Source organism: Pan paniscus, chromosome 20 (genome assembly GCF_029289425.2).
Source record: "Pan paniscus chromosome 20, NHGRI_mPanPan1-v2.0_pri, whole genome shotgun sequence".
Lineage (NCBI taxonomy): Eukaryota > Metazoa > Chordata > Mammalia > Primates > Hominidae > Pan > Pan paniscus.
In genome coordinates, this window is record NC_073269.2 from 13021043 (window position 1) to 13042197 (window position 21155).

Here is a 21155-nt window from a genome sequence, read left to right on the forward strand (position 1 = left end):
TTCAAAAGACAGCATTGGCCAGTTGTGGTGTGCATGCCTGTAATCCTAGTGCCTCGAGAGGCTAAGACAGGAGAATTGCTTGAGGCTGAGAGTTTGAGACCAGCCTGGGCAACAAAGCAAGACCCTGTCTCTAGAATATTTATTTATTTATTTTTGAGACAGAGTCTCGCTCTGTCGCCCAGGCTGGAGTGCAGTGGCGCAATCTCGGCTCACTGCAAGCTCCGCCTCCAGGGTTCAAGCAATTCCCCTGCCTCAGCCTCCCTAGTAGCTGGGATTACAGGCACCTGCCACCATGCCTGGCTAATTTTTTGTATTTTTAGTAGAGATGGGGTTTCACCGCATTAGCCGGGATGGTCTCCATCTGCTGACCTTGTGATCCACCCGCCTCGACCTCCCAAAGTGCTGGGATTACAGGCATGAGCCACTGCACCCAGCAGAAATTTTTAAAAATTAGCTGGGGATGGTAGCATGTTCCCGTAGTCCCAGCTACTCAGGATGCTGAGATGGCAGAATTGATTGAGCCCAGGAATTTGAGGCTACAGTAAGCTATGATCACGCCACTGCACTGCAGCCTGGGCCAAGAGCAAGACTGTCTCAACCGGGGTGCAGTGGCTCACGCCTATAATCCCAGCAATTTGGGAGGCTGAGGCGGGTGGATCACTTGAAGTCAGGAGTTCGAGACCAGCCTGGCCAACATGGTGAAACCTCATCTCTGCTACAAATACAAAAGTTAGTCGGGTGTGGTGGCGTGCGCCTGTAGTCCCAGCTACTTGGGAGGCCAAGGCAGGAGAATCCCTTGAACCCGGGAGGTGTAGGTTGCAGTGAGCCGAGATCGCGCCACTGTACTCCAGCCTGGGCGACAGAGCGAGACTCTGTCTCTAAAATCATCATCGTCGTCATCATCTCCACTTCCCCCTTGATTTACTCAGTCTTCACTAGCCGCCCACAGCGGGCGGGCAGCCGCCAGGAGGCCTTGAACTTCCTCTCAGGTGCCTGGGATCAGCGGGAAAGGAGCTCGTCTGAGCGGCCAGAACAGCTGCTCTCGAGTTCACCACCAGAGGGCGCTGCGATCTAGGGTAAACCCCCCGGGGCCGCGGTTGTCAAACCGGGTATATATAGAGAAGGAATTTTCGGGGGGGGGGGCGGGGGGAGTGGGGGAATCTATCTCTAGCTTTTTCTTATTGTTGTAAAAATAATTTCCCAAAAATAAAAATAGGCTGGGCGCGATGGCTCACGCCTGTAATCCCAACACTTTGGAAGGCCGAGGCGGGTGGATCACTGGAGATCAGGAGTTCAAGATCAACATGGTGAAACCCTGTCTCTGCTAGAAATACAAAAATTAGCCAGGCATGGTGGCCAGCAGCTGTAATCCCAGCTACTCAGGAGGCTGAGGCATAAGAACCCCTTGAAGCCGGGAGGCATAGGTAGTAGTAAGTCAAGATCGCCCCACTGCACTCCAGCCTGGGTGACAGAACAAGACGCTGTCTCAAATAAATAAATAAATAAATAAATAGTAAATTACAAAACAATGACAAGCTTTAAAAAACAGGCCGGGCGCGGTGGCTCACGCCTGTAATCCCAGCACTTTGGGAGGCCGAGACGGGCGGATCATGAGGTCAGGAGATCAAGACCATCCTGGCTAACACGGTGAAACCCCATCTCTACTAAAAATACAAAAAATTAGCTGGGCCTGGTGGCGGGCGCCTGTAATCCCAGCTACTCAGGAGGCTGAGGCAGGCGAATGGCGTGAACCCAGGAGGTGGAGCTTGCAGTGAGCCGAGATAGTGCCACTGCACTCCAGCCTGGGTGACAGAGTGAGACTCCGTCTCAAAAACAAAACAACAATAAAATTAAATTTAAAATAAAATAAAAGAGGTCACAGTTTTGTGCACCGGTAATTCCAGCTAGTGAGCAGGCTGAGATGGGAGGATTTCTTGGGCCCAGGAGTTCCAATCCAGCCTTGGCAACACAGCAAGACATCCCACCACCACCCCACGTGCCCTCCCCCGCCACCGTCTTAAAAGACAGAGATACAGATTCAATGGTTTGGAACTAAAGAGAACTAGGTTCAAATATTTTTTTTTCTCTTTTTTTGAGATGGAGTCTGGCTCTGTCACCCAGGCTGGAGTGCAGTTGTGCGATCTTGGCTCACTGCAGCCTCTGCCTCCTAGGTTAGAGCGATTCTCCTGTCTCCGCCTCCCAAGTAGCTGGGAGGTAGCACTCACCACCATGCCCAGCTAATATTTCGTATTTTTAGTAGAGAGAAGTTTTCACCAGGTTGACCTGGCTGGTCTCAAACTCCTGATCTCTGGTAATCTGCCCACCTCAGCCTCCCAAATTGTTGGAATTACAGACATGAGCCACCACGCCTGGCCTAGGTTCAAATCTTGACTCTTCCAAGCTGCGTGACTTTGTCCAAATTCCTAAAGGTCTCAGAAGCTCAATTTATCTCCTTTCAGGGATCGACTTGAGGTTGAGATAAAATGGATTACACAAGTGTCTGATGGTGTAAAGGTGGCACTAAATAAATGTACGCTGCTACAGTTATTATTTCCTTAGTGACTTCATAGCTGTCTGCCCTGCAATGTACAAGTTCCCAGACTGGAAGGAATTATGGGGAAAAGCTAATAGGGGAGGGTGGAAAGGCAACCCCGTTCCCTTCTGAGCACCAGCCCAGATTCTGAGTCATCCTTTCTGCCCTGAGTGTTTGAGGTCCTGCTCTTGGGCTGACCTTTCTTGGTGACCTGGATGTGAGTACAGTGTGGCAGGAAGACTGTGGTTAGTTGCTGGGGGCGGTAGAGGCCAGTCACTGGACACGATGTGCCATTACATAGTCCTAACAACCTTGTGGGCTTGTCTGAGAAGAATCCTGCATGTCTCAAGCCAGAGAGAATTTTTCATGCTCTTCCTTGAACCCGAGTCATCTATTTCCTGTACACTTTGTCTAGGACTCTGTCAAGCATCTCTCAGTCTTAGGACCCCTGCTCCAGGAATCCTTACCTAATGGGATTGACATCTTTTCTATACTCTTCTAGGCCTGTGTGCTTACCCCATTACAGCATTGACCATCTAGGATTCAACTTATGTAGTTAAATCTTAGCACCATTCATGGTGCCAATGAGCAAACAGATATCATGTGCCTCCTGATATCATACACTGAGAAGGACACAACATCACTGCCAAAAATACATAACAGGCACCTTATGGGGAAGAAACATCAGCATCAGACAAATGCAAAATGGAGGACGTGCTACAAATAACCGGTGCGTACATCTCGAAAATATCAGTGTTTGGCCAGGCATAGTGGCTTATGCCTGTTGTCCCAGCTACTCAGGAGGCTGAGGTGGGAGGATCACTTGAGCCCAGGAGGTTGAGGCTGCAGTGAGCTGTGATCTCACTGCTGCACTCCAGCCTTGGTGACAAAGCGAGACCGTGTCTCAAAAAATGCCAGTGCCCTGCCTGGTATAGCGAATGCACCTGTATTCCCAGTTACTCAGTAGGCTGAGGCAGGAAGATTGCTTGAGCCCAGATTTGAGACCAGCCTCGGCAACATAACAACGACCCTGTCTCAGATTTAAAAAAAAAAAAAAAAAAGGACCAACAGGATATGACAATGAAATGCAGTGGATGATTCTGGATAGGGTCCTGCTCATAAAAAACATGGCTGTGAGGCCGGGCGCGGTGGCTTACGCCTGTAATCCTAGCACATTATAGTGTATCCGGGCGGATCATGAGGTCAGAGTTCGAGACCGGCCTGACCAACATAGTGAAACCCCATCTCTACTAAAAATACAAAAATTAGCTGGGCATGGTGGCGTGTGCCTGTATTCCCAGCTACTCAGGAGGCTGAGGCAGGAGAATTGCTTGAACCCAGGAGGCTGAGGTTGTGGTGAGCTGAGATCATGCCACTGCATTCCAGCCTGGGCAAAAGAGGGAGACTCAGTTTTTTTTAACAAAACAAAACAAAACAAAACAAAAAACAGCTGTGACCAGGCACAGTGGCTCATGCCTGTAATCCCAGCTCTGTGGGATGCCGGGGTGGGAGGATCGCCTGAGTTCAGGAGTTCAAGTTTGAGACCAGCCTGGGCAATGTAACTAAACCCTGTCTCTACCAAAAAATACCAAAATTAGCCTGGTGTGGTGGCATGTGCCTGTAGTCCCAGCTGCTCAGAGGCTGAGGCAGGAGGATCACTTGAGCCCAGGAGTTGGAGGCTGCAGTGAGCTATAATCGCACCACTGCACTCCAGCCTGAATGACAGAGTGAGACCCTGTCTCCAAAACAAAGGAAAACAAACAGAAACACAAACCACAGCTGTTCAGGTCATGCTTGACACAATTGATGAAACTGGAATATGGACCATAGATTAGATAACAGTACTATGTCAGGGTCAAATTTCCTGAAATTACTAGCTGTACCACGGTTATATAAACACCTTTTTTTTCTTAGTAAAGGGCAAAAGGCACACATTATGTGTGCAATATATCCTTAAGTGGGTCAGAAAAAGAAGATGTACAAAAAAGCGTGTATTATCTCACCCTGCATGAGTGTATTATATAAATATATATGAATACGTCTCTATGTGAGTGTATTTTATCTATCTATGCACTTACGCACTTATGTATTACGTATACGTGTGTCTGTGTGTTGTTGTTGTTTTGTTTCTTGTTTTTGTTTTGTTTTGTTTTGTTTTTTGAGACAGAGTCTCGCTCTGTTGCCCAGGCTGGAGTGCAGTGGCCTCATCTCGGCTCACTGCAAGCTCCACCTCCCAGGTTCCCGCCATTCTCCTGCCTCAGCCTCCTGAGTAGCTGGGACTACAGGTGCCCGCCACCATGCTGGGCTAATTTTTTGTATTTTTAGTAGAGACGGGGTTTCACCATGTTAGCCAGGATGGTCTCGATCTCCTGACCTCTTGATCCACCCGCCTTGGCCTCCCAAAGTGCTGGGATTACAGGCGTGAGCCACCGCGCCCGGCCTTTTTTCTTTTTTGAGATGGAGTCTTGCTCTGTCACCCAGGCTGGAGTTCAATGGCGCAGTCTCAGCTCACTGCCACCTCTGCCTTCCACGTTCAAGCGATTCTCCTCCCTCAGCCTCCCGAGGAGCTGAGTTTACAGGCCTGAGCCACCGTGCCAGACCTCTTTTTTTTTTTTTTTTTTTTTTGGGACAGAGTCTCACTCTGATGCCCAAATGGGAGTGCAATGGTACGATCATGGCAGACTGCAGCCTCCACCTCCTGAGCTTAAGTTGTCCTCTTGCGTCAGCCTCCTTGAGTAGGTGTGGGAGTACGGGTAGGCACCACCACACCTGGCTAATTTTTTATTTTATTTATTTTTTTATTTTTATATTTATTTATTTATTTTGAGATGGAGTTTCGCTCTTGTCACCCAGGCTGGAATACAATGGCACAATCTTGGCTCACTGCAACCTCTGCCTCCCGGGTTCAAGCGAGTCTCCTGCCTCAGCCTCCCAAGTAGTTGGGATTACAGATGCCACCATGCCCGGCTGATTTTTTTTTTGTATTTTCAGTAGAAATGGGGTTTCACCATGTCAGCCAGGCTGGTCTTGAACTCCTGACCTCAGGTGATCCGCCTGCCTCGGCCTCCCAAAGTGCTGGGATTACAGGCATGAGCCGCCGCGCCCAGCCCTAATCTTTTATTTTTTGGAGGGACGGGGTCTCACTTTGTTACCCAGGCTGGTCTGAAATCCCTGATTTCAAGCAATCCTGCCACTTCAGTCTCCCAAAGTGTCAGGATTACAGGTGTGAGACACCCTGCCCAGCCTGTTTGTGTATGTTATATATATGTATCTCTCTGTATGTAAGTGTGGCTCTCTCCACATATGTATATATATATCTTTATGTGTATTGCATATGTATGTGTCTCTGTGTGTATTATATATATTTATATTTTATGTCTCTATGTGTGTTTATTTATTTATTTTTTGGATACAGGGTCTTGATCTGTCCCCTAGGCTAGAGTGCAGGGGTGCAATCTCGGCTCACTGTAGCTTTGAGCCTCGACTTCCCAGGTTGAAATGATCCTCCCACCTCAGCCTCCCAAGTAGCTCGTACTACAGGAACGTGCCACCGCACCTAGCTATTTTTTTTTTTTTGAGACAGAGTCTTGCTCTGTCACCCAGGCTGGAGTGCAGTGGTACGATCTCCGCTCACTGCAGCCTCCACCTCCTGGGTTCAAGCAAGTCTCCTACCTCAGCCTCACAAATAGCTGAGATTACAGCCACACACCACCATGCCTGCTAATTTTTGTATTTTTAGTAGAGATGGGGTTTCACCATGCTGGCCAGGCTGGTCTCGAACTCCCAGACTCAAGTGATCCACCCACCTCAGCCTCCCAAAGTGCTAGGATTACAGGTGTAAGCCACCGTGCCGGGCCCCAGCTAATTTTTTTTTTTTTTTTTTGAGACAGAGTCTCGCCCTGTCGCCCAGGTTGGAGTGCAGTGGCGCAATCTCTGCTTACTGCACCCTCTGCCTCCCGGGTTCAAGCGATTCTCCTGCCCCAGCCTCCCGAGTAACTGGGATTACAGGCGCGCGCCTCCACGCCTGGCTAATTTTTACATTTTTAGTAGAGACCGGGTTTCACCATGTTGGTCAGGCTGGTCTCGAACTTCTGACCTCATGATCTGCCCACCTTGGACTCCCAAAGTGCTGGTATTACAGGCGTGAGCCACCGTGCCCAGCCTGGCCCCAGCTAATTTTTTAAATTTTTTGTACAGACAGGGTCTTGCCATGTTACCCAATCTTGAACTCCTGGGCTCAAGCAGTACTCCCACCTTGGCCTCCCAAAGTACTGGGATTACAAGCATGAGCCACCTTGCCTAGCTTAATGGCATTTACATTTGTAGTGAAATACACATAACAGGCTGGGCGCGGGGGCTCATACCTGTAATCCCAGCACTTTGGGAGGCTGAGGTGGGCGGATCACCTGAGGTCAGGAGTTAGAGACCAGCCTGGACATGGCGAAACCCCGTCTCTACTAAAATACAAAAATTAGCCAGGCGTGGTGGTGGGTACCTGTAATCCCAGCTACTCAGGAGGCTGAGGCAGGAGAATCATTTGAACCCAGGAGGCGGAAGTTGCAGTGAGCAGAGATTGCACCACTGCACTCCAGCCTTGGCGACAGAGCAAGACTCTGTCTCAAAAAAAAAAAAAAGAAAAAGAAAAAAAAGAAAAAGAAAAAAAGAAATATACATAATATAAAATTGGTCATTTTAACAATTTTTAACTATGTTGGCCAAAGTAGCCCACGCGTTGGGATTGGAGACCCGGTCTTGCCCACCGTGATCGCCCCAGCACAGTGCCTGGCATATAGTAGGTGCTCCAGGAACAATTGATCAGGATGACTTTGTCTGTGCTGGGTAAGAGGCCACATTCTAAAGGTCAGTTTTTGGCCAGGCACAGTGACTCACACCTGTCATCCCAGCACTTTGGGAGGCCGAGGCGAGTGAATCCCTTGAGCTCAGGAGTTCGAGACCAGCCTGGGCAACACGGCAAAAATCCTGTCTCTACAAAATCTACAGAAATTAGGCAGGTCTGGTGGCACATGCCTATAGTCCCAGCTGCTTGGGAGGCTGAGGTGGGAGGATCACTTGAGCCTGGGAGGTTGAGGTTGCAGTGAGCTGTGACTGTGACACTGCACTCCAGCCTGAGTGAGTGAGACCCATCTCAAAAAAAAAAAAAATACATAAAACAGGGCTGGGTGTGGTGGCTCATGCCTGTAACCCTAGCACTTTGGGAGGCTGAGGTGGTGGATAGCCTAAGCTTAGGAGTTTGAGACCAGCCTGGGCAACATGGCGAAACCCCACCCCCTCTACTAGAATACAAAAAATTAGCGGGCGTGGTGGTGGGCACCTGTAGTCCCAGCTACTCGGGAGGCTGAAGCATGAGAATCACTTGATCCTGGAAGGCAGAGGTTGCAGTGAGTCGAGATTGCACCACTGCACTCCAGCCTGGGTGACAGAGTGAGCCTCTGTCTCAAAAAAAAAAAAAAAAAAAAAAAGGCTAGGCCAGGCACAGTGGCTCACACCTGTAATCCCAGCACTTTGGGAGGCCGAAGCGGGCGGATCCCGAGGTCAGGAGATCGAGACCATCCTGGCTAACACGGTGAAACCCTGTCTCTATTAAAAATACAAAAAATTAGCTGGGCATGGTGGCAGGCGCCTGTAGTTCCAGCTACTCGGGAGGCTGAGGCAGGAGAATGGCACTAACCCGGGAGGTGGAGCTTGCAGTGAGCCGAGATTGCGCCACTGCACTCCAGCGTGGGCGACAGAGCGAGACTCCATCTCAAAAAATAAATAAATAAATAAATAAATAAATAAATAAAAAATAAAGAGCAGTTTTTAGAATAAAATCTAGAGCCAACTTGAGGCTACAGTATAGACTCTTTTGTAGATTGCTCACAGCAGGGGCCCTTAAGACCCCGGGTCTGTGATGTGTTTTGTGCTGTGGGACACATGGCTCCAAAGAAGTCCCTGAAAATCAGATCATGAAAAGGTCATCAGGTTGGGGAAGTAATTGATCAGTTCTCTCAGTTTAAGAAGGTGGGGAAGAGGAGGAGCTTGCATTCTGGGATAGCCTGGGATAGCTGTGCCCCTACTCAGAGAGAAGCTGGGGGCTTGGGGGTGGACAGGCCAGACGGTGACCATCTGAACCTACTCCTCACTGGGGTTTTCCTCCCTCCCTTTCCTGTCCACTGCTGCTGGGAGGGATTTGCTGTCCTGGCATCTGGCCCAGCTGACGGGGCCAAGCGTATGAGTGGCAGCCTGCACGTCAGCCCTTGGGTGTGCAGTTTCAGATTCCAGAGAATGAGCTGGCTTGGAGCCCTGCTGAGTCAATGCCCTTCTCCTTGCCAGTGCTCTGAGCCAACCTGCCCCGAGTTCTTCCTGGCAGGCTGGTTTTCTGTGCCAGCCTCCCCTTCCTGACAGGGTATAGGGGAATGGGTAGGGAAGAGGCAGAGGAGATCGGTGCAAGTTTGAATGAATACTTAGCCCTGTGGAATGAATGTGGTCCAGCCCTTTAGCCTCACTCAGTACTTCCTTTGTCCCAACTCTATCCCTACCCCAGGCTCAGAATGTTGGGGTATCTCCACCTGCCTGGGAACTTCAAACATAAAGGGGCTGGGCTTAGAGGGCAGCAGCACCTTCGTTCAGTGCGTGAGTGAATGAATGAATGAGGGAGAGAAAGAGGAAGGTCTTCCATGTCTGAAACTTTTTTTTTTTTTTTGACACACAGTCTCACTCTGTCACCGAGGCTGGAGTGCTGTGGTGCAATCTCAGCTCACTGCAACCTCCGTCTCCTGAGTTCAAGCGATTCTCCTGACACTGTCTCCCGAGTAGCTGTAGGCACGTGCCACCACACCCGGCTAATTTTTTATTTTTAGTAGAGATGAGGTTTCACCATGTTGGCCAGGCTGGTCTCGAACCCCTGACCTCAGGTGATCCGCTCCCCCCCCCCCCGCCCCCCGGCCTCCCAAAGTGCTGGGATTACAGGCGTGAGCCACCGCGCCCGGCCACAGACTTTTATTTTATTTCTTTTTTAGAGACAGGATCTCACTCTGTTGCCCAGGCTGGAGTGCAGTGGCACCATTCTGGCTCACTGCAGCCTCTACCTCCTGGGCTCAAGTGAGCCTCCCACCTCAGGCTCCCAAGTAGCTGCGACCACAGTCATGGGCGACCACCCTGGTTCCTCCCTTCCTTGTGTCTCCTCTTTCTGTTCTCTAAGTTCCTGCTTTATTATAGGCAAAGCTCAGGACATTAAAGACCCTGGCGGTAGAGGGTAGGCTATGGGGGTGAGGCCCTGATCCAAGTCCTGCCGCTAAGGCACTCATAATTTCGGGCTCAGGAGAGAAATGGAAGTCAAAGAATCTCATAAACACAGCTGCGATGACGAACCCTTTCACGGGAAGGAACATGCGAGCCCAGAAAAGTCTCTCCTGGTCTTGGGATGGAGGTCACACGAAGCCTCCGCAAGGCAAGGACTTTTGGTGAGTTCCGGGCTCCGCTGAACTCAGCTCTTTTTCTTTTCCTTCCTTTCTTTCCTGCTTCCTTTCTTTCCCTCCTTCCTTCCTTCCTCTCTCTCTCTCTTTCCTTTCTCTCTCTCTCCTTCTTCCCTCCCTACCTCTCTTTTCTTTTTCCGTCCTTCCTTCCTTCTTTCTCTCTCTTTTCTTTTCTTTTCTTTTCTTTTCTTTCATTTTGAGACGTACTCTGGCTCTGTCGCCCAGGCTGGAGCGCAATGGCGCCATCTCGGCGCACTGCAACCTCCACCTCCCGGGTTCAAGCGATTCTCCTGCCTCAGCCTCCCGAGTAGCTGGGACTACAGGCGCGCACTACCAAGCCCGGCTAATTTTTTTTTGTATTTTTAGTAGAGACTGGGTTTCACGATGTTGGCCGGGCTGGTCTGGAAGTCTTGACCTCAGGCGTGCGCCCTCTCCGCCACTGGGTAAGGCGGGGGCGGAATAGGGGGCTTGGAATTCCACACTAGAGGCGGGCACCGTGGGGGAAAGAAGAGTCACGTCTCCCACGGTTCGTAGAGGAAGGCCTGCCTGAGCCTGGAGCGGGGGCGGGAGAGCCACAGTTTGGCATCCCCAGGGCATCCCCCAGCCCGCAGACTACCAGGCCTCCAGAGGACAGGACCCCACCCCCGGCCACAGGCCCTGCCCCCAGCACTCCCCGCACCCCGCCTCCAAGACTCCTCCGCCCACTCCGCACCCAACTTATAAAAACCGTCCTCGGGCGCGGCGGGGAGAAGCCGAGCTGAGCGGATCCTCACACGACTGTAATCCGATTCTTTCCAGCGGCTTCTGCAACCAAGCGGGTCTTACCCCCGGTCCTCCGCATCTCCAGTCCTCGCACCTGGAACCCCAAAGTCTCCGAGAGTCCCCGAATCCCCGCTCCCAGGCTACCTAAGAGGATGAGCGGTGCTCCGACGGCCGGGGCAGCCCTGATGCTCTGCGCCGCCACCGCCGTGCTACTGAGCGCTCAGGGCGGCCCCGTGCAGTCCAAGTCGCCGCGCTTTGCGTCCTGGGACGAGATGAATGTCCTGGCGCACGGACTCCTGCAGCTCGGCCAGGGGCTGCGCGAACACGCGGAGCGCACCCGCAGTCAGCTGAGCGCGCTGGAGCGGCGCCTGAGCGCGTGCGGGTCCGCCTGTCAGGGAACCGAGGGGTCCACCGACCTCCCGTTAGCCCCTGAGAGCCGGGTGGACCCTGAGGTCCTTCACAGCCTGCAGGTACGTGTCCCCAGGGCTAGTTCTCCGCGCCCCTAGTGGCTCTCCTGGCTTGGAAGGGTATGGACAGGAGTGGGGGGTGGGGGTGGGGTGCGCAACTGTGACTCCCTGGGCTCCCCTGCGTCAAGGGATGGGCTCCCCCTTAGGGAGCCGAGGAGGGAGGTTCGCTCAAGGCCAGGAGTTCAAGACCACCTAAAGCAAAATAGCGAGACCCCCGTCTCTTCTACACACACACACACACACACACACACACACACACACACACACACAAAATGAATAAAATAAAATAAAATAAATATAAAATTAAAAAATGACCGGGCGCAGTGGCTCACGGAGCCTCCACCTGCTGTCGAGACTAGCCTGGCCAACATGGAGAAACCTCGTCTCTATTAAAAATACAAAAAATTAGCCTGGCATGGTGTGCATGCCTGTAATCCCAGCTACTTGGGAGGCTGAGGCAGGAGAATCTCTTGAACCCGGGAGGCAGAGGTTGCAGTGAGCCGAGATCGCAGCACTGCTCTCCAGCCTGGGCAACAGAGTGAGACTCCTCAAAAAAATAATAGCGATAAAATAAAAATAAGGCCAGGTGCGGTGGCTCACGCTTGTAGTCCCAGCACTTTGGGAGGGCGAGGCCGGTGGATCACCTGAGGTCAGGAGTTCAAGACCAGCCTGACCAACACAGTGAAACCCCGTCTCTACTAAAAATACAAAAATTAGCTGGGTGTGGTGGCGGGCGCCTGTAATCCCAGCTACTGGGGAGGCTGAGGCAGGAGAACCTCTTGAACCCGGGAGGCGGAGGTTGCAGTGAGCCGGGATCATGCCATTGCACTCCAGCCTGGGCGACAGAGCTCGACTCCATCTCAAAATAATAATAATAATAAATAAAATAAAATACAAATACAAAAATTAGCCAGGTGTGGTGGCAGCTACTTGGGAGGCTGAGACACAAGAATCACTTGAGTCTGGGAGGCAGAGGTTGCAGTGAGCCAAGATTGCGCCACTGCACTCCAACCTGGGTGACAGAGCGAGACTCTGTCTGAAAAAATAAAAAATAAGCCAGGCATAGAGCTGCATGACTGTAGTCCCAGCTACACAGGAGGCTGAAAACAGGAGGATCGCTTGACCCCAGGAGTTGGAGGCTGCAGTGAGCTGTGACAGCACCACTGCACTCCAGCCTGGGCGAGAGAACAAGACCCCGTCATTGGGAAAAAAAAAGAAAAAAGAAAGACTCCCTTGCCTGGCCTCAGCGGATGGAGATTTGGAAGGATGGATGAGTGGATGAATTAAGAGGTTGGGGAAGGCAAGCTGGGTCCTCACCAAGGTTTTCACCCCTCCCCAGACACAACTCAAGGCTCAGAACAGCAGGATCCAGCAACTCTTCCACAAGGTGGCCCAGCAGCAGCGGCACCTGGAGAAGCAGCACCTGCGAATTCAGCATCTGCAAAGCCAGGTAACCCTAGGATCAAGGGAGAAAAGGTCCCTCTGATAGCTGGGACCCCAGGTTGGGAGGGAGGTGGTGAGAACTGGACCTGTGGTTGGGGACGTGGGGCCAGGCAGGACCTGACACCCTCTTCCCGTCCCATCCTAGTTTGGCCTCCTGGACCACAAGCACCTAGACCATGAGGTGGCCAAGCCTGCCCGAAGAAAGAGGCTGCCCGAGATGGCCCAGCCAGTTGACCCAGCTCACAATGTCAGCCGCCTGCACCGTGAGTGTCTGCCCCTCGATGCTCTCCGGTGGCCACCCCTACCCCACCACTTGCCATTGCTGGTCCTCTCCTTGTCAGGTCCACCTTAAGGAGAAGATGTCCTGGCCTGGAGTCCCTGAGGGCTCACCAGTCTCTGGGTCAAAGCTGATGGGAGCACCTCCTTCCTCAGCCCTGATCTGGCCCAGCCAGGCCACCCAACCCTTCTCCTCTGCAAGCCAGTGGGCTGTCCCTGAAGCCCTGCTGGTCACTGATTGGAACAGAGGTGGAGAAAGAGAGATCTTGAGGGACTTGAGCTGCAGGGGTGCTGGAGAAGGTAGAAATGGGGTTCGGGTTGCCATCCTGAAGGTTAGAACCTTCTAGGGGAGGGTGTCATGGAGGAGGGGGTGCCAGGTAGGAGTGTTTGTAGATTTGGGCCCTCCACAATGTCTTGGGGTATGTGGGAATTAGGGCTGGGAACCCCCAGCTCCCAGACCAGAAACACTCTTGTATCTTACAAATCCAATGCTCCAGGTCCCTGACCCCTCTTCCTCCTCCCTCTCTTGTTCTCCTCCTCCCTCCCCGCCCCCGCCGGCCCCCTCCCCGCTGCAGAAAGTGGGCTTTTGCTGCCACCACAAGTTGTAGGTGCTTTATTCCCAAATCTCCGTTCATCTCGAACCACAGCATGTCCACGTGTGTCCGATGCAGACTCGCGATTCTCTAAGTTCACGGCCCCACACGGTTTCTCTGTGGTCCTCATCCTTCCCTGCATTTGTGGCTGTCCACAGCCAACTGGGTGAAAGTTTGGATCCCCCTCTCACACCCTAGGGTCAGTGGCAGGCTTCCAGCACTGTAGACCTGAGGGTTCTCTCCTCCCCAAGCTCCCGCTCCTTTCCACCTCCATTCTGCCCGCCCCCAACCCCGCCAGGCTGGCATCTCAGCGTGGTCAGGGTCCTGTCCACCCTCCCAAAGCCACCATCCCAGGATGAGGGGCTTCTGGAGGGTGACGGGGGAAGGCACAAGTCCTGGCTGGGAAATGCGGTGGAAGGGGGCAGGGGTTCTGTGGGTTCGGGACTCCCAGACTCTTGGCTCAGGCCCGCCAAGTAGGAGAAAGTTCAGAGCTGGGAAGGCGAACAGCTGGCATTCATGGAAGCCACACTGGTGGTTTGGCCGCGTGCCCATCCTTACTGGATGGGAGGAAAGTAGGGGAAAGGGGAGATGCCTGAGGGGCCGGAAGGCGTCTTCCTGGTCACTCTGGGCCCGCCCCCACCCCCACCGTGCAGACTCATTTCGACCTTTCCCCTACTTTTCCGGCTGGGCTGGGGGCGGTTCCTCCCAGTCTGGAGCGTCTGAGCCTCCAGAAGTGCTCAACACCATGCTCCCCTCCTCCCTCCCTCTTTCTTTCCTCAACCCTGCCTCCTCTCCCTCTAGGAGCTGGGACCCCAGGCAGAGCCTCTGAGATGTTCCTGCTCAGCACAGTTCTTCCTGTTCTGGACCTGCTGCCTCATTCATTCATTCATTCATTTATCAAGACTTTTTTGTTTGCTTTTTGAGACGGAGTCTCGCTCTGTTGCCCAGGCTGGAGTGCAGTGGCGCAATCTCAGCTCACTGCAACCTCTGCCTCCCACTGGGTTCAAGTGATTCTCCTGCCTCAGCCTCTCAAGTAGATGGGATTATAGGCGCCTACTGCCACCACGCCCAGCTAATTTTTATTCATTTATCAAGTCTTTTTTTTTTTTTTTTTTTTTGAGACAGAGTCTCACTCTGTCACCCAGGTTGGAGTGCAATGGCTCAATCTCAGCTCACTGCAACCTCTGCCTCCCGGGTTCAAGCGATTCTCCTGCCTCTGCCTCCTAAGGAGCTGGGATTACTGGCGTCCACCATCACACCCAGCTAATCTTTGTATGTTTTACTAGAGATGGGGTTTGGCCATGTTGAACAGGCTGGTCTCAAACTCCTGACCGATCCGCCCGCCTCCCAAAGTGCTGGATTACAGGCATGAACCACTGCGCCCGGCCCATTCATCAAGTCTTTATTGAGCAGCTGCTATGTGCTGGGGCCTGCGTGGATGCTGGTGCCAGGCTGTGGGCAGAGCTGCTCCTTGTCCCCAGCTCATGGAGCCTCCATTGAGTCAGAGGAGAGACCACTAGATGGCCCCAGTGTCCAGGAGTGGGAAGTCCTTGCTCAATTCCCATTTGGGGTGGTCTGGCCTGGTCTGGGGGTGAGGCAAGGCAAGGTGTCCTTCCAGAAGCTGGGACCCAGAGAGAGAAGTGAGGAAAGAGAGTCCCGCCAGGCGCAGTGGTTCACACCTGTAATCCCAGCACTTTGGGAGGCCAAGGCTGGCGGATCACGAGGTCAGGAGATTGAGACCAGTCTGGCCAACATGGTGAAACCCCCGTCTCTACTAATAATGCAAAAACTAGTTGGGCGTGGTGGCACATGCCTGTAGTCCCAGCTGCTCCGGAGGCTGCGGCAGAATTGCTTGAACCTGGGAGGCAGAGGTTGCAGTGAGCCAAGATTGCGCCACTGCACTCCAGCCTGGCGACAGAGCGAGACTCCGTATCAAAAACAAAACAAAAAAAGACAGTCCCAGGGAGGGGGAACAGCATGTGCAAAATCCCTGTGGCAGGACGGTGTGTGGTACAAGGGTGGGAAGAAAGCCTGTGTGCCAGAGAGGGTGTGGGTACAGCATGGCAGGAGGAGGATGGGCACGGGGGCTGGTCCTCCAGGTGCCTTGTGGACCATGCTGAGGAAGGACATAGGGAGCCATGGAAGAGGTTAGGCAGATGGCAGAGAGGTGGTCATGAGATAAGATTTGCCTTTTACTTCCCTGGTCATCCACTGTTAAGCCCCCAGATATGCCTGGCTCCTGAGACCCCCCCCACCAGGGGCTGCCCTCCTGTTTCACCTCTCCACTTTATCTCCCTTCAGGGCTGCCCAGGGATTGCCAGGAGCTGTTCCAGGTTGGGGAGAGGCAGAGTGGACTATTTGAAATCCAGCCTCAGGGGTCTCCGCCATTTTTGGTGAACTGCAAGATGACCTCAGGTAGGGTGTGTTAGTCCACCAGGGGCCCCTCTCCCCATAGGCCCTGTTGTCTTTCTTTAAATTGAAAACAAAACAAAACAAAAAAATTAAAGGCAGGGTCTTGCTATGTTGCCCAAGCTGGTCTTTTTTTTTTTTTTTTTTTGAGATGGAGTTTTGCTCTTGGAGCTGGAGTGCAATGCCACGATCTCAGCTCACTGAAACCTCCGCCTCCCGGGTTCAAGCAATTCTCTAGCGTCAGCCTCCCCAGTAGCTGAGACTACAGGTGCGAGCAACCACACCCAGCTAATTTTTGTATTTTTAGTAGAGACTGGGTTTCACCATGTTGGTCTGGCTGGTCTCAAACTCCTGACCTCAAATGATTTGCCGACTTTGGCCTCCCAAAATGCTGGGATTATAGGCATTAGCCACTGCTCCTGGCCTCTTTTCTTTAAAATGCAGCCCTTGTCTGGGTGTAGTGGCTCACACCTGTAATCCCGACACTTTGGGAGGCCTATCGTGAGGATCACTTGAGTCCAGAAGTTCGAGACCAGCCTGGACAACATAGTGAGAGCTCATCTTTACAAAAAATTTTGTAAAAGTAAAAAAAAAGGCCAAGTGCAGTGGCTCACACCTGTAATCCCAGCACTTTGGGAGGTTGAGGCAGGCAGATCACGAGGTCAGGAGTTCGAGACCAGCCTGACCAACATGGTGAAACCCCGTCTCTACTAAAAATACAAAAATTAGCCGGGCATGGTGGTGTGCACCTGTAATCCCAGCTACTCAGGTGGCTGAGGCAGGAGAATCTCTTGAACCTGGGAGGCGGAGATTGCAGTGAGCTGAGATGACGCCACCGCACTCCAGCCTGGGCGACAGAGCGAGACTCCGTCCCCCCATCAAAAAAATAAAAAAGAGAGAAAATAAAATAAAATAAAATAAAATTCAGCCCTTGCTGGGCATGGTGGCACACGCCTGTAGTCCCAGCTACTCGGGAGGCCAAGGCAGGAGGGTCACTTCAGCCCAGGAGTTAAAGGCTGCCGTGAGCCGTGATCACACCTGTGAATAGCCACCGCACTCCAACCTGGGCAACACAACAAAACCTCGTTTCTAAAAAAAAACAAAGGCTGAGCACGGTGGCTTACACCTGAAATGCCAGCACTTTGGGAGGCCGAGGCGGGCAAATCACTTGAGGTCAGAAGTTCAAGACCAGCCTGGCCAACATGGTGAAACCCTATCTCTACCAACATAAACATTAGCCGGGCATGGTGGCAGGTGCCTGTGATTCCAGCTGCTTGTGGGGCTGAAGCACAAGAATCGCTTAAGCCCCAAAGGCAGAGGTTGCAGTGAGCTGAGACTGCGGCACTGCAATCCAGCCTGGGCAACAGAGTGAGACTCCATCTCTAAAAAAAAAAAAAAAGAAAGCTTTTTTTTCCACTGAGAAGTCCTTTCCATTACAAGAGGTTACAACACGGGGTTTTGTGGTTGAGAACTGCAGAGGAAGACCCAGTTCAGCTGGCCCAGAGAGGCTTTGCAGATTTCCACTGCCTACTCCCTCCCACACTCAGTCCCTGCTGGGTTCTTGGGACAAAGATCTTCCCAAGGCCAGCCCATAATATTCCTCCCTCTGACCCACCCTCCTCGAGTCCTCCAGGGATGAGTGAGGGAGCTGCTGTCTTCCTGGGTTTGGAGGGGGTTTGGTGCTTGGCAGCCAGATGAGGGAGTGGGGTCGTCTGTGAAGAGGGACTTCCTGGTGACCTTGTACCTTTCTGGGCAGATGGAGGCTGGACAGTAATTCAGAGGCGCCACGATGGCTCAGTGGACTTCAACCGGCCCTGGGAAGCCTACAAGGCGGGGTTCGGGGATCCCCACGGTAGGTGTTTCTAGTGGGGACAGAGGCAGGGGAGGAAGAGGGACCCTCAGAAGTGGCCCTGCCTCACGGAGTGGCCTCTCCCACTCCAGGCGAGTTCTGGCTGGGTCTGGAGAAGGTGCATAGCATCACGGGGGACCGCAACAGCCGCCTGGCCGTGCAGCTGCGGGACTGGGATGGCAACGCCGAGTCGCTGCAGTTCTCCGTGCACCTGGGTGGCGAGGACACGGCCTACAGCCTGCAGCTCACTGCACCCGTGGCCGGCCAGCTGGGCGCCACCACCATCCCACCCAGCGGCCTCTCCGTACCCTTCTCCACTTGGGACCAGGATCACGACCTCCGCAGGGACAAGAACTGCGCCAAGAGCCTCTCTGGTGAGCAGGCCCTGCCATGCCACACCCAGCCAGCAGCTTCCCTCCTTATCTTTCTGCTGCTCTGTCCTGCCTTCAACCCCACATTGCATCTGTTTCCTGCCCCCACCTCTTCCTTACATGCCGTGTGTGTGATTGGGCCACTAACTTAGCCTATCTGGCCTCAGTTTTCCCATCCTGAAAAGGGTCTTGACTGTCTTTACTTTTATTTACTTATGTGTTTGTTTATTTATTTATTTATGTATTTATTTTTTGAGACGGAGTCTCACTTTGTCACCCAGGCTGGAGTGCTTTGTGGCACGATCTTGGCTCACTGCAAGCTCCGCCTCCTGAGTTCACACCATTCTCCTGCCTCAGCCTCCCGAGTAGCTGGGACTATAGGTGCCCGCCACCACGCCTGGCTAATTTTTTTGTATTTTTAGTAGAGATGGGGTTTCACCGTGTTAGCCAGGATGGTCTCGATCTCCTGACCTCGTGATCTGCCTGCCTCAGCCTCCCAAAGTGCTGGGATTACAGGCGTGAGCCACCGCGCCCGGCCTACTTATTTATTTTTTGAGACAGAGTCCCGCTGTGTCTCCCAGGCTGGAGTGCAAGTGACGTGATCTTGGCTCACTGCAGCCTCCGCCTCCTGGGTTCGAGTGATTCTCCTGCCTCAGCCTCCTGAGTAGCTGGGATTACAGGTTCCTGCCACCACACACAGATAATTGTTTTGTATTTTTAGTAGAGACGGGGTTTCACCATGTTGGCCAGGGTGGTCTTGAACTCCTGACCTCAAGTGATCTGCCCACCTCGGCCTCCCAAAGTGTTGGGATTACAGGCGTGAGCCACAATACCCGGCTACAAACATCTTTATAATGGTGCTCCACAGGATTCTTTTTTTTTTTTTTTGAAACAGGGTCTCACTCTGTTGCCTAAGCTGGAGTGCAGTGGTGCGATCTCGGCTCACTGCAACCTCCACCTCCCGGGTTCAAGCAATTCTCAAAAAAAAAAAAAAAAATTAGGCACGGTGGCTCACACTTGCAATCCCAGCACTTTGGGAGGCTGAAGCGAGTGGATCACTTGAGCCCAGGAGACCAATCTGAGCAACAGGGCGAAATCCTGTCTCAATTAAAAATACAAAAAACTAGCTGGGCATGGTGGTGCCTGCCTGTGTTCCCATCTACTTGGGAGGCTGAGTTGGGAGGATCTCTTGAGCCTAGGAGATAAGGCTGCAGTGAGCTGAGACTGCGCCACTGCACTCAAGCCTGGGTGACAGAGTGAGACCCCTGCCTCAAAAGAAAAAGAAAAAATGCAGGCATGGTGGCTCACACCTGTGGTCCCAGCTACTTGGGAGGCCCAGGTACAAGAATCACTTGAGCCCATAAGGTTGACGCTGCATTGAGCCATCACCACACCACTGCATTCCAGCCTGGGCAATGGAGCCAGGCCCTGTCTCAAAAAAATTTTTTTTTAAACTTAAAAATAAGGCCGGGTGTGGGGGCTCACACCTGTAATCCCAGCACTTTGGGAGGCCGAGGTGGGTGGATCACGTGAGGTCAGGAGTTCAAAACTAGCCTGGCCAACAGGGTGAAACCCTGTCTCTACTAAAAATACAAAAATTAGGCCAGGCGCAGTGGGTCATACCTGTAATCCCAGCACTTTGGGAGGCTGAGGCGGGTGGATCACATGAGGTAAGGAGTTTGAGACCAACCTGGCCAACATGGTGAAACCCCCTCGCTACTAAAAATACAAAAACTAGCCAGGCGTGCTGGTGGGTGCCTGTAATCCCGGCTACTCAGGAGGCTGAGGCACGAGAATCCCTTGAACCTGGGAGGCAGAGGTGCAGTGAGCCGAGATTGTGCCACTGCACTCCAGCCTGGGAGATAGAGTGAGACTCAGTCTCAAAAAAAAAGACCAAAAATTAGCCAGGTGTGGTGGCAGGCGCCTGTAATCCCAGCTACTCGGGAGGCTGAGGGAGGAGAATCACTTAAACCTGAGAGACGGAGGTTGCAGTGAGCTGAGATCGCACCACTGCACTCCAGCCTGGGTGACAGAGTAAGACTCAATCTCAAAAAAAAAAAAGTCAAGTCCAAAGCCCAGCCTGGTCCCCAACCTGCCTCATCCTCAACCCTATCCCTGTCTCCTTTCAGCCCCATTGGTGGCTCAAAGACCTGACCATGTTCCCTCTCCCCTGACCCCGGCAGGAGGCTGGTGGTTTGGCACCTGCAGCCATTCCAACCTCAACGGCCAGTACTTCCGCTCCATCCCACAGCAGCGGCAGAAGCTTAAGAAGGGAATCTTCTGGAAGACCTGGCGGGGCCGCTACTACCCGCTGCAGGCCACCACCATGTTGATCCAGCCCATGGCAGCAGAGGCAGCCTCCTAGCGTCCTGGCTGGGCCTGGTCCCAGGCCCACGAAAGACGGTGACTCTTGGCTCTGCCCGAGGATGTGGCCATTCCCTGCCTGGGCAGGGGCTCCAAGGAGGGGCCATCTGGAAACTTGTGGACGGAGAAGACGACCACGACTGGAGAAGCCCCCTTTCTGAGTACAGGGGGGCTGCATGCGTTGCCTCCTGAGATCGAGGCTGCAGGATATGCTCAGACTCTGGAGGCGTGGACCGAGGGGCATGGAGCTTCACTCCTTGCTGGCCAGGGAGTTGGGGACTCAGAGGGACCACTTGGGGCCGGCCAGACTGGCCTCAATGGCGGACTCAGTCACATTGACTGACAGGGGGACCAGGGCTCGTGTGGGTCGAGAGCGCCCTCATGGTGCTGGTGCTGTTGTGTGTAGGTTCCCCTGGGGACACAAGCAGGCGCCAATGGTATCTGGGCGGAGCTCACAGAGTTCTTGGAATAAAAGCAACCTCAGAACACTTTGTTCTTGGTTCTTGTTTGTTTTCTTTCTTTCTTTTTTTTTCTCTTTCTTTAGTTCACAGATCTAGTAAGTTACCCTCAGTTCGTTTTAAAAAGTGAACAAAGTCCATGTAAACATGTTCTC

General features: G+C 52.8%; 1 protein-coding gene across 2 annotated transcripts; it reads left to right on the forward strand.

Moving 5' to 3' along the window:
• Window positions 1-7028: 7028 nt before the first annotated feature.
• On the forward strand, window positions 7029-21030 carry ANGPTL4 (angiopoietin like 4). 2 transcript variants are annotated; one of them, XM_008962347.4, is made up of 7 exons: window positions 7039-11240; window positions 12577-12687; window positions 12826-12943; window positions 15851-15964; window positions 17715-17810; window positions 17900-18181; window positions 20362-21030. In XM_008962347.4, the coding sequence occupies exons 1-7, from the start codon at window positions 10923-10925 to the stop codon at window positions 20541-20543; spliced, it is 1221 nt and encodes a 406-aa protein (XP_008960595.2). In that variant the 5' UTR covers window positions 7039-10922; the 3' UTR covers window positions 20544-21030. The 2 variants fall into 2 exon arrangements, with proteins under 2 accessions (XP_008960596.2, XP_008960595.2); XM_008962348.4 differs by lacking the exon at window positions 15851-15964 and having other exon boundaries at window positions 7029-11240.
• The last annotated feature ends 125 nt before the right edge of the window (window positions 21031-21155 follow it).